Below are 12,878 nucleotides of genomic sequence, written 5' to 3'. Positions count from 1 at the left end.
GACTTCCTGAGCCAGAGACAGCTTCTATTCACATACACAGCAATATACTTTGCTCTTTATATCAAGCGTAATCCTTGGAAAAAGTGGAACCATCATCCCATAACTGTTTTTTGTTGGGGGGTGGGGATTAGAAACTTGCCTGGGCGGGGTAGGAAGAAAGAAAGTCAATCAGTTGGAAATCCGCTTCCTGGATGCTTGCAGCTGCCTGCCGAATCACGAGATGTAAAGAGCCCTGGGACTCCTTTAAGAGGGAATTGAGCCAAAGCTCCACATTACCTTCTGCCATGACGGGCTTTTCCAGCTCAATTGTCTCACCTTCCCGGGAGGAGATTGAAAGGATCCGATCATAAACCTGAAAATTATACATCTTGTGTGACAAAGTTGCATGGAATCAGGGATAGCAGTTGTACCCTTCCTGATGTTGGAAGAAGAAGAAGAAGAAGAAGAAGAAGAAGAAGAAGAAGAAGAAGAAGAAGAAGAAGAAGAAGAACAACAACAACAACAACAACAACAACAACAACAACAACAACAACAACAACAGCAACAGCAACACAGTCGTACCTTGAATCTCAAACGCCTTGGCTCCCGAACAAATCGGCTCCTGAATGATCGAAACCCAGAAGTGAGTGTTCTGGTTTTCGAATGATTTACAGAAGCTGAACACCCAGCGCGGCTTCTGATTGGCTGCAGGAGCTTCCTGCAGCCAATCAGAAGCCACGCTTTGGTTTCCAAACATTTTGGAAGTTGAATGGACTTCCAGAACGGATTCCATTTGACATCCAAGGTACAACTGTAATACTAACAACAATAATTTATAATATATATTTCATGGAGATTGGGGTGGCATGTTACAGTATCCATTCCAGCTTTGTGGGAAGGGAAGAGAAGTAGAAGGGGTGGGTCCTGATATTCAAAAGGAAATAAAAATCAGTCAGTGCTGTTTTGTGCTCTGCATGACCTGAAAAGCCAATCCCCTTTTTCTACCCTAAGCTCAACAGAGGAACGAGAACACAGGTGAAACCTGAGCAGCCAGGTAAGTGCTTTCATTAGGTTCCAAGATGGCTTCCTGTGTTTCAGGTCCTCTGAAGTTAGGGCAGGGTGTATAAAGGACTGGCTAGGTACCCAGGACCTCAGATAACCACCGCTTCCTTTCTAAGAATTATGTTACCAGTTATGCAAACCTTTTCATGAAATTTCACAGACTTGATGTTATCAAAGACATTGAGCAAGTGGGCCTGTATTGTGTGAGAATCTGAAGCCTGGCCCAGGATTTCCAGCAGGGCCGGGTCTGACACAAAGAAGAAACGTGGAAATGAAAGCCGCTTTTTCTCCAGGTACCTGAATTTGAACAAAAACAGAATGAGCGTGGTGGTGAGTGGTGCAACACAGCTCTTGCCTGCCAAACTTCATCATAGCCTCTCAGAGACCCAGATCCTCTCCTTACCCATTATAGACTTCCCTGTTAATGGCAGACAGTGAGTCTCACCTTGCTCCTAGGGACTTAAAATGCTTTCATCTTGCTGCCTGGTATTACAGACCATTTGCAACATGAACTAATGAAGGCTGCTGATCCCCAAGACATGCTTAATTTAAATGATGAAGAGATAGCAAGAGAAAGCCAGAGTCACTCCACAGGAAGATGAAGAGGCAGGCAAGAAGGGATGTGGAGGTTGAGACAGCACAGCGAAGGAAAGCCCTTCCCTGTCAGACAGAAACACAGGTGGGATTCAGTTGCATAGTGGCAAATTCAGGTTGTACACTTAAAGTAGATTTGGCACTCTTATGCAACAACCCTGCTTCACAAAAACAAAACAGCAAGCATTTTGCTGTAAGAAAAGTGATGAAGAAATGCAGTAGAAAGTGTGGGAATAGCTGCTTGATACAACATTGCAAGTCCCCCGCAAACATGCGAGAAGGAAAGCTCAGATAATCAGTCTGTGTTATATAATCGCCTTGCAAACTTTGTTTGAGCAGTTCAATAAACAGATCATCCAGAAGCAACTGCTATCTTGCTTCGCAGAGATTGCTGTGAATTAAGTTTTTTCTCTTAACTGTGACATAATAATTGCCTCAGTTTCTAGTTCTGACCATGATAATATCAACAGTTGCAGGCCTGATCTTTTTCAGCCACTGAAGGGAACGGCAAGCAGTGGCAAATCCTAGTGGAATGCAAGCAATAAGCAGGTTTCAATTTCCTCTGTTGTAACAGATTGCCCAGAGCTGAAGGGTTTCTCTATAAGCAGCCTCACCCTGTAAGAGACTTTTGACAAATTTCCAGCTGATCCAACAAGTGAGGCAGGAGCTGTCCCATGGTTTCATCTCCAACACAGCACTGGACCACATTGGGTATTTCGTGGGCTCGCGTCATAATCTTCACCCACGATTTGTCAATGTTGGAGAAACGCTTTGCTTCCTGTTTTAAGGAACAAACAAGGGAGGCATCAGTTTAGCTTCTCATGCTATTCTCTTGCAGCCACACTAAGTACATGTTCAGGGGTGTGTTATGTTGCAAGGGACAATCATTTTAAATACTCAAATTGCCCTGAACATATCTGCCGATTCCATCAGACAAAATAAAGACACTTACCTTTGGAAGCTGTTTGGCAATGTCTCCACCTACAAAGACAGCCTCTAAATAGATCCACAAATTCTGCACTGTCATCCAATTCTCAATGATATCAGTAGTGTTAGAGAGGTACTGTACCCACTTTTGTATTTGAGCTTTGAATGGTGTATTGTACCTGAAATAAATGCACGTGTTTAGGCAGATTATTAAAAATGATCACATAAATAACTTATCAGAAGAGAAAAGGAGTCTTCCATATTACCTGTTGCTCATTAGGGAACCCAAAATCATCAAGCTGTCCTCCATGCTTGCAATGGTTTCGGAAGTGCTGTCTCCCCTCAAGAGCAGCTCCCCGCGAGTTTTAAAGTTAGCAAAAGTAAATGTTTTGTTGTCCCACTCTGCAATCACTTGTTTCAGCTTCTGTTCAATGTCTCTCTCCTTTACTGCACTGATGCAGATATCCTATCAAATCAAACAACATTTTTTGCATAGAATTTAATAGCTTGTCATAGCATCACCCAATACAGCAGGACTTACCAATGAGCTCATCTCAGTACTGCCAGCATTATTCATACCTCAATTTCCTCTTTGTATTTCAACAAAGGTGCTTCCATGATGTTTCTCAGTTTGAACGACTCATTTTCAACATCGAAACTGTGATCAGTGAGATCAGTGATGCGCTTCCAGTGACGCGCCATCATGGCTTTATTGGACATCAGATCAAGCAAAGGGCAACATTCATTGAAGTCGTCAATTGTTTTCTTAAGGTCCAGAAATGCTTGCCACTCCTTCAAAGCTCGAGGCAGCTTGCGGCACCTAGAGACACACACACACAACAACCACCCAATATTTTAACATGATTTCAAATATTTCCACGGTGCAATTCAAACGTTATGGTCCACAACTCCCATCATCCCTAGCTAGGAGAACCAGGGGACAGGGAGGATGGGAGTTGTAGTCCAAAAACAGTTGGAGACCCAAGTTTGAGAAACACTGACTCAGACGTAAACCCCGCTGGGTTCAAATTCTTCCTAGCCTGCAATCCCATACACATTTACCTGGAAATAAATCCCTCTGAATTCAGTGGGACTTTATCAATAATAATAATAATAATAATAATAATAATAATAATAATAATTTATTTATTTATTTATATCCCGCTCTCCCCAGCCAAAGCTGGGCTCAGAGTGGCTAACAACAATAAAATGATACAACATTCTAAAATCATTTCATTATAAAATTAATTCAAATCAGATTAATGGCAACCAATTGGGCTACAGTTCTGTGAGGATTGCCAAAGGGGGGAGTCAGGCTGTGCCCTGGCCAAAGGCCTGGTGGAACAGCTCTGTCTTGCAGACCCTGCGGAAAGATGTCAAATCCCACAGGACCCTAGTCTCTTGTGACAGAGCGTTCCACCAGATCAGAGCCACAGTTGAAAAAGCCCTGGCTCTGTTTGAGGCCAGCCTAACCTCTCTGTGGCCTGGGACCTACAAGATGTTTTTGTTTGAAGACCGTAAGTTCCTCTGTGGGACATACCAGGAGAGGCGGTCCCATAGGTACGAGGGTCCTAGGCCGTATAGGGCTTTAAAGGTTAAAACCAGCACCTTAAACCTGATCCTCTACTCCACTGGGAGCCAGTGCAGCTGGTATAGCATTGGGTGAATGTGATCCAGCAGCGAGGACCCCGTAAGGAGTCTCGCCCCAGCATTCTGCACCCACTGGAGTTTCTGGGTCAGTCTCAAAGGCAGCCCCACGTAGAGCGAGTTACAATAATCCAGTCTGTAGGTGACCGTTGCGTGGATCACAGTGGCTAGATCAGGGCGAGAGAGGTAAGGAGCCAACTGCTTAGCTTGGCGGAGATGGAAAAATGCTGCCTTTGTTATAGCTGCAATCTGCATCTCCATGGAAAGGGAGGTGTCAAAGATTACACCCAAACTCTTAAAATAGCACTGGCAAAGAGGTTTCTGGCAGCAGGTTGTTATTGTTTTTTTGCAAACCCCCCCCCCCCCCCCCCCCGGAAACAGTAAATCCATATCAAATGGGAGGCGGGATGCAGGTTAGCATTTTGATGGCAACAATGTGGTGGGGACATCTCAAGAAACGTGTCTGCGTAAGGAGCATTGATACCACAAGACCCAACTTGTAGAACCCTTTATCGATAGCAGGGAAAGGGAAGGGGAACTCTAGCTCCCATTAGCCCCAGTCACACTGCCAGTGGTCAGAGATTATGGGAGTCATAATCTCTGGAAGGCTCCAGGTTCCATGCCCTCCTCCGCCAATAAGAAAATCCAGTTTATGGTTCTCTTAAGAAGAGGTAGCACAATCAATTTTCCTGTTTGTACTAAAGGCACATCTGCTTCTCACATTAAGAAACAGTCACAACATCTTTATAATTATCAGAAGTGTTGAACACTTAATCGGAGAGCAACACCTCGAAAGATGAAAATGAAATTGGTGACAGATTCTGCCTGGCGAGTCAAGGACTAAAGAAGATTAAGTAAAAAAAACAATCAACTGAGGCTCAATGTTTGTTCCATTGCTCTTTTGGAGATTTGCTGTAAGCAGCTAAATATTAGCACCAAATTTGAAGGAGTAAATAACATGGCCCATGTTTAATGCTCAATGCAGTTTTCTCACCTGTTCTGAAACTCAAGGAGTTCATTATTGATCTTCTCGATGTTCACTTCTGACCAGAGGATATCATAATAGCCATTTACTGTTTCAATGATATTGTTGTACAGGCTATAAAGCTTCTGCAACAAGTTCAGCTGCTTCTTTATTTCCAGAAGCTGAGGGTACTGCGTCACAGGCAAACCAAAAAGCTCTTCGCCCCCAGTGTAGGTGATGTATTTCCGATAAAGGTTGTCAAATCGGTTCTGGAGTTTAAAATCACATTTGATCATACGGTGCTTGAAATTGCGAGAAATAAAACGAACACAGCTCAAAGAGGCCACTTATCTAAAATAGGAATAGTTAGCAGCTAAGGGAAGCAAGAGGTGTAAAATGAAATGGAGAAAGGACTCTGCAGCAGAGCTAAATTTTGCATGTGGAAGATCTCACGCTCAACCCTGGGCAACCTCAGTTACAACTGGAAAAGATCCTGAAAGTCTCTGCCAATCATTGTAAACTTCTGACCTAGGAGAAGGTGGGTTCTTCTGAATTTGTCACAGGTTTAGTCTTCCTTCCTTGCACTAAAAATTCCTCTAAGTTCCCAAGAACATGCTAGTTTTAAGACACACTGAAAATCAAGCCAATTTAGTTCAGGGCTGGTCACCACTGGGGGAGGAAGTGGGGTGCGGTGGGTGCGGTCCGCCCTGGGTGTCATCCCTGAGGGGGGACGACATTGCCGCGCCGCCGCCACCCCACCCCCGGGATGCTCACCACGGATGGTACTTGCCGCAGGTGCCAGAGCAGCTAGCTTATGGGTAGGCCAACTAAGGCCTGGGGGCCGGATCCAGCCCAATTGCCTTCTAAATCTGGCCCGCAGACAGTCCAGGAATCAGTGTGTACAATGTGTCTTGGCTATCTAAAATGATGGAATACTAACAGGGATGATAAGAGCAGATATGGTACAAAAAGTGAATAAGGAGTGGGTTACCTTTAAGGAATGCATCAAAAGCTATGTGGAAAAAGTAAAACTTTTGACAGATACTGAGTGAATCCAGAAAACGATTAGAGTGAAAGGAGAGTGAAGTTAAGATAGAAGAAGAGATTAAAGAAATAAGAAATGTGTTTAAGCCAATTGGAAAAATAAAGCAGCGTAACAAGAATGGTTGGAAGTCAAGTCACTTTGTGGGTGTCCGTGTGGAGGTATGTTGATATGTATAGAATAGGCAGGGGCGAATGAAGACGTTGTGGCACCCGGGGCGGGGCGTCACTACGTAGGGCACATGTGCGGCGTCGCAACATACGATGCATGCGGCGTACGTAGCGACACCCCACATGCGCTGTACATAGTGGTTTGCCGGCGGCGCCACTCCAGTGCCGTACGGACAGTGCTGGGATCCTCTGCTCGTGGCTGCAGCCGCAAACGGAGGATCCTCCACATGCAGCTGCGGCGGTGCGATGGCTGCTCACACTGCCATGGGGTGCCTTCTAGTCACCCCCCATACCCAGACATGGCACCCGGGTTGCACCGCCCCACCCCCGTTTGACGTCACTGAGTATAGGTAGGTATTATATAGAGTGCTGTAGGTACGCGGGTGGCGCTGTGGGTTAAACCACAGAGCCTAGGACCACAGAAGGCCGGTGGTTCGAATCCCCACGATGGGGTGAGCTCCCGTTGCTTGGTCCCTGCTCCTGCCAACCTAGCAGTTCAAAAGCACATCAAAGTGCAAGTAGATAAATAGGTACCGCTCCGGCGGGAAGGTAAACGGCGTTTCCGTGCGCTGCTCTGGTTTGCCAGAAGCAGCTTAGTCATGCTGGCAACATGACCCAGAAGCTGTACGCCAGCTCCCTTGGCCAATAAAGCGAGATGAGTGCCGCAACCCCAGAGTCGGCCACGACTGGACCTAATGGTCAGGGGTCCCTTTACCTTTACCTAGGTATGCTTTATGTTGTGAAAATAAGGTATTGTGTTGTGTATATGTACTGTGTAAATGTATGTGTTCTATATGTTAATAAAATATTTTAATAATAATAAAAAAGATAGGGGCTAAAAGGTCAAAGAATACCTGGAACATGATGAGTCTGTCACTAGCTTCCTGAGGTTCAATACCAGTCACCATGGGACCATTCTGGAAGAGAGAATTGGCATATCCTATAAATAAAAGTCCCATACATTTGTATACCTTTCAGAAAAAATAAATATCATTCTTTGTTTTAAGAACCTCTCCATTCTGCCACCCCATTCTGTCTACGTCATAATTTTTTTAAAAAAAAAAGTTTAGTAAATTTCAGATAATCTGTAGAACTGTTGAAAGATTATTAGCTTTATTTCCCTTGTCACATGTAGACAACTGCTTCAAAAGCTCCCAGATTTGATAGTGGAGTGGAAAAATTAAGTTTTCCCTCAGTAAAAGTAATTATCTCTTTTCCCCACCCCAGGACACCCTCCTGCATTCCCCAAGGATGTCAGTCCCATAGATTAAGCTCTGGGCACATGGATCAAACTTGAAACCTGTACAGAATGGAGCTACAGGGTACTACAATAACAGTGAGTTACAGAGTGATGTTAGGAAAGATTGAGGGCACAAGGAGAAGGGGCCGACAGAGGACGAGATGGCTGGATAGTTTGACCAAACTGCGGGAGGCAGTGGAAGACAGGAGTGCCTGGTGTGCTCTGGTCCATGGGGTCACGAAGAGTCGGACACGACTAAATGACTAAACAACAACAACAGTTACAGAAAGCTGGTTCGCACATACAATGGTGCCTTATATGAGGGAATGCATCCCTATAAATTGAACACTCCAACCAGTATGTTCGACGCCACTTCTAACACAAAGCTTTGCAACAGAGTTGGTTCACAATTGCACAGTAACCAGGTGTACAATACAGTGGTACCTCTTTTTCAAACAGCTTAGTTTCTGAACAACTCGGAACTCGAACGCTGCAAACCCGGAAGTAGGTGTTCCGGTTTTCGAACTTTGCCTCAGAAGCCGAATGTGCTCCTGAGTTTTTACTGTTGTGCAGCTAATTTGAGTCCCCCCCCCCATTGTAATTAAGGCTTTTTCCCGTCCGTTTTTACCCTTGTGCAGCTAATTTAAGTCGTCCCCCCCATCGTAATTAAAGCCTTCCATTTCTGATTGCAGTGTTCTGAGGTGATATTTGGTGCTTTTCCTTCTGCTAAAAAAAATAATTATTGTTTTTGTTTCTGTGGCTTTTTCATTTTTGTGACTGTGGCCTGCATTTCGTTTTATGGGACTCTTGACTTGTGACTTCGTTTTTGTAACTTCTTTTTGTGACTGGAACCCAGTTCAGCTACTGACTGATCGGTTGTGTGACTGTGGAAATGGATAAAAGCCCCCCATCCAAACAATGACTATCATCAGTACAGATAAGGGGGGGTTAATTTTTATCATCTACAATATTGTCTTATTTATTTAATATTACAGAACATTGATTATTGCATTCATTTTATGGATCAGTGATCTTGTTAGATAGTAAAATAGCTGTTTTAGGGGTTGTTTTTAAAAGTCTGGAGCGGATTAATCCATTTTGCATTACTTTCTATGGGAAAGTGCTCCTTGGTTTTGGAATGCTTTGGTTTTGGAATGGACTTCCAGAATGGATTAAGTTTGAGAACTAAGGTACCACTATATAGTATATGCATGCATATATGAACCAACCCTTATCTAAAATCAGGAGTGGGGGATCTTTAGTCCTCCTGATATTGCTTGACTGCAAGTCCCATCATCTTTGACCACTGACCTTGCTGGCAGGAGCTAATGGAAATTTGAGTCAAACAACATCAGAATGGCCACAGATTTCGCACCTCTATCTTAGAACCATCTGACAATGTTAACCCTTCCCAAAGGCTTAAGAAAGGACACAATCTTATTGCATGACTTTGGAATACCTTCCCTATTAGAAACTTCCAGAGCCTGACCTGGAGATAAAAACATTTATATAGTTATAGTTTTGTTTGTCGGCTGACGTTGGCCTTTTAAGACAATGCTGTTTATGTATGGGACTGTTTAAATGTGTGTGAGTGCTTTGTTTTGTTACAAACTGCTTTTCCATAGAGATGAAAAGGCAGGTTATACATTTTAAACACACACTATCAATTAGAGAAGGCTGCTTCGTTGCAACCCATTAAAAAGAAGGCACCCAAAGACCAAAAGAACCTAGCCAACCTTTTGCCTGAAGTCTAGCTATTTTCAGTCCATAATCCAATCCCCTTAATGGAATTTGGGTTATCAACACCCATACTTTTTTCTGTATAAAAAACAACAACAGCCTGAGATAATTCTTCAAGACAGAACATAGAATTGTGGAGATCGAAGGGACTCCAGGAGGATGTATTCAACTAAAATATACTTTCAGTGTTTAACGCTTGACGCCTTTTCAGGCAGCTTCCCAAAAAATCTATACCTTACAAATAACAAAATGATACCCCACCCCACCCCAGTTTACTATGATCCTTCACCTTCTCGTAATCCAAGTAGTACTGATCGCAGTCTTCCACAAATATTTCCACCGTGCTTATGAGCTCCCCTCTGAATTTGGGTTGCAAGGCTACTAATTCATTCTGCACTTCGTTTCCTCGAACCAGTACTTTCTCCCAGGTATAACGCAACGTATCCACCTTTTCCATCTCTTCCTTTGCCACCAAGAGCTCATACTTGTTTAACATTGCATAGGACTCCTGCCAGGACAAAAGGTGGTTATCTTTGACCATCAAAATTAAATAAATCTGCATGTAAGTATGTACATAATGAAACGTTCTTTTGGGGAACTCAAGATCAAAAATGTAGCAGGTGGTCCTGTTAAAGATGCAAAGGAGCTAGGCTGGTGGAACAGGTAACTTAAAATTGACGGTGACATGGAATTTTAATTAGCTGTGCTTCTAGTTCGTCAACATGGCACCAGGGATGCAATGGAAATCTAAGAATTTCAGTTCTGAGAGTGAATCGTATTTACAGCTACAGATATGTGCCCCAGAGGTACCAGGTTGCCCCCAGGATTGAGGGGGCCCGGAGCTCAGTGTGTGCGCCTGATGTCACATGAGCCATACATAATTAAACCACCTCTCCCTCTATCAAGAACAATTTTCTGTTTATGATGAATGATGGGCATATGTAAAAATAAGAAGATATCCATGCCAAATGAATAGAGCCATAAATTGGCTTAGTACAGCTTAATATTGGTGTTGGTGCTGACCTTTAAAGCCCTAGATGGCCTTGATCCAGTATATCTGAAGGAGCGTCTCCACCCCCATCATTCTACCTGGACACTGAGGTCCAGCGCTGAGGGCCTTCTGGCGGTTCCCTCACTGCAAAAAGCCAGGTTACAGGGAACCAGGCAGAGGGCCTTCTCTGTAGTAGCGCCCACCCTGTAGAACGCTCCCCCCCCCCATCAGATGTCAAGGAAATAAACAACTATCTGACTTTTAGAAGACATCTGAAGGCAGCCCTGTTTAGGGAAGCTTTTAAAGTTTGATGCATTACTGTATTTTAATATTTTGTTGGAAGCCGCCCAGAGTGGCTGGGGAAGCCCAGCCAGATGGGCAGGGTATAAATAATAAATTATTATTATATAATATCTCCATTTGCACAAGCAAGCAAAATAACCAGATAGTCTTCCATTAATGATAATTTCTCATTTCACTCAAATTGGGAAACAAGGATCAATGGTTTCAGGACAAGGCAGAATAGTGTTCTAAACCCACTAACCATAGTTCCCCATTTGGGCGATATATGACACTATAGTTTATGGTAGAGTGCTTGGTTTGTTTGCTTCGTCATGCAAAGGGAGGAACAAATGGAGTATGTAGACTGTCAAAGGCTTCTTAATATATGATTGTCTGAACACTAATGCTAGGAGGATCTGAAAGGATCTGCAAGAAATCAGAAAAACCTGCCTGTCAGGGAACTGCCATCAGTACTGGAGTGAGAGCGCAAAAGCCAGAGGGATTCCAGAGAGCGTCCAGGGATCGGGAGAAGCAGCCCATCTTCTGGGGAAGAGAATCAGTGTAGCACCAGTGGAGAAGGGGGGCAGGTGGGGGAAGTGGCGAGGCGGTCCCATGACTCCTTGCCTGGGACCAGCGGGGAGAGTAGGGGTCCTCCGCTGCCCATGCCCTCCCTGCGCAGAAGGCTTTCACGCAGACAGGGTAGGTGGAGCCTAGGCGTCAAAGAGCTTCTTTGCTGGAAGAAGTTTAAGAAACGCCCACTCACGGATTCTGCCAGCGACTTAGTCAGCCACGGGTGAGTGGTGGTCCGGACAGATAAGGTTCACGCAGGCAACCCAGCCAGGTGTTTGCACCCAGCCAGGGAAACAGGTGCCTGCTTACGCACGAGCAACCCCTTAGAAACCATTACACTGCCCTTGCAAAAATTGCATATCCTCTCTTTTTTCTAGAGAAATGCACAAAGAATTCAATGTCGCTTTTCAACATCCACCAAAGCAAGGAACATTTTGCACAACCTGACATGTCACTAAACAGTTAAATAGTGACCAAGGAAAAATCACTAACATTTCATGTGAAACACTGTTGTCCAAAATGATTTCAAGCCATCCTTTTGATGGACCCTGTACTACTGTGTTAGTTGAAGCGATAATGAGCCCCATCATAAACATACAATAGCAGATTAAGCCGTGGAGAAATATATAAAATACCTAATTTGTTTGTAAAATGGAGGGGAGGTATAAAGGAGTCCATAACTTTGCATCAACATCAGGTATGGGGAGGAAAATTGGTTTGATCAGCATTTAAATTTAATTTGTATTTTTATGTGACATTTTATTGTTTTGATGTTCTTAGCTGCCTTGAAATTTCACTAGGAGAAAAAGGCAGGATATTAAATTGCATTGGGGGGGGGGGAATATATAAAATAAACAAAAGAGCACAGCAGACTGTGATAGGACCCTGAGTTGAGGGCCAGGATAGGGCAGCAGGGGACAGACAGAATTCAGCGCCAAAGATCACATCAGGAAATGGGTACAGGATCCCTTTCCAACTACCTCAATTGGTCCCACTTGGAAGTCTATGGGGATCTGTTGCTCTCGGATCTCTTTTAAGGCAGCCATTGCTATCCTTATGTCATCCAAGTCTTTAATCGGACGGTTTAGTTTCTTGCTGATTTCCTCTACAAAGGTAAATATGTTTTCCATCTCTGTCCTGTACTTCTTGTTACAGTGACGTCCAAACGCAACCATCCAAGCCTTGGTTTCTGTTGTTAGGGCCAATTTCAGATCCGCTGAGGGAACAAAAAAATCATTCAGTGACAGCTAGTTAAGGAAGTAGTGACACACCCCTTCCTGAATCCACCCCTCCTCCTTTTTCCATTCCATGAATTTGGAGAGAAGGGACCAAAAACAAAATAGCTTTTATAATGCATTGTAATAATACAGTCATGGGATGCGGGTGGTGCTGTGGGTTAAACCACAGAGCCTAGGACATGGCCATCAGAAGGTTGGCGGTTCGAATCCCCACAACGGGGTGAGCTCCCGTTGCTCAGTCCCTGCTCCTGCCAACCTAGCAGTTCGAAAGCACGTCAAAGTGCAAGTAGATAAATTCCTGCTCCAGTGGGAAGGTAAACGGCGTTTCCGTGTGCTGCTCTGGTTCGCCAGAAGCGGCTTAGTCATGCTGGCCACATGACCTGGAAGCTGTACGCCGGCTCCCTCAGCCAATAAAGCGAGATGAGCGCCGCA

General features: G+C 44.2%; 1 protein-coding gene across 4 annotated transcripts in view; it reads right to left on the bottom strand.

Annotated features, from left to right (window-relative positions):
• Positions 1 to 12,878, bottom strand: part of DNAH5 (dynein axonemal heavy chain 5) — a 165,418-nt gene that overhangs the window by 94,494 nt on the left and 58,046 nt on the right. For all 4 annotated transcript variants that reach the window (XM_083747096.1, XM_083747097.1, XM_083747099.1 and 1 more), the window contains 10 exons: positions 12,189 to 12,424; positions 9,655 to 9,873; positions 7,240 to 7,302; positions 5,204 to 5,442; positions 3,142 to 3,382; positions 2,829 to 3,028; positions 2,588 to 2,741; positions 2,250 to 2,413; positions 1,182 to 1,338; positions 140 to 352 (listed from right to left, as the gene is read on the bottom strand). In XM_083747096.1, coding sequence (XP_083603222.1) covers positions 140 to 352; positions 1,182 to 1,338; positions 2,250 to 2,413; positions 2,588 to 2,741; positions 2,829 to 3,028; positions 3,142 to 3,382; positions 5,204 to 5,442; positions 7,240 to 7,302; positions 9,655 to 9,873; positions 12,189 to 12,424 — 1,886 coding nt within the window. The remainder of the gene's footprint in view (positions 1 to 139; positions 353 to 1,181; positions 1,339 to 2,249; positions 2,414 to 2,587; positions 2,742 to 2,828; positions 3,029 to 3,141; positions 3,383 to 5,203; positions 5,443 to 7,239; positions 7,303 to 9,654; positions 9,874 to 12,188; positions 12,425 to 12,878) is intronic.

The sequence above is a fragment of the Podarcis gaigeae genome (genome assembly GCF_964106915.1).
Source record: "Podarcis gaigeae genome assembly, chromosome: 7".
Lineage (NCBI taxonomy): Eukaryota > Metazoa > Chordata > Lepidosauria > Squamata > Lacertidae > Podarcis > Podarcis gaigeae.
Note: the sequence above shows the minus strand (reverse complement) of the source record. Positions and strands in the feature narration are given on the sequence as shown.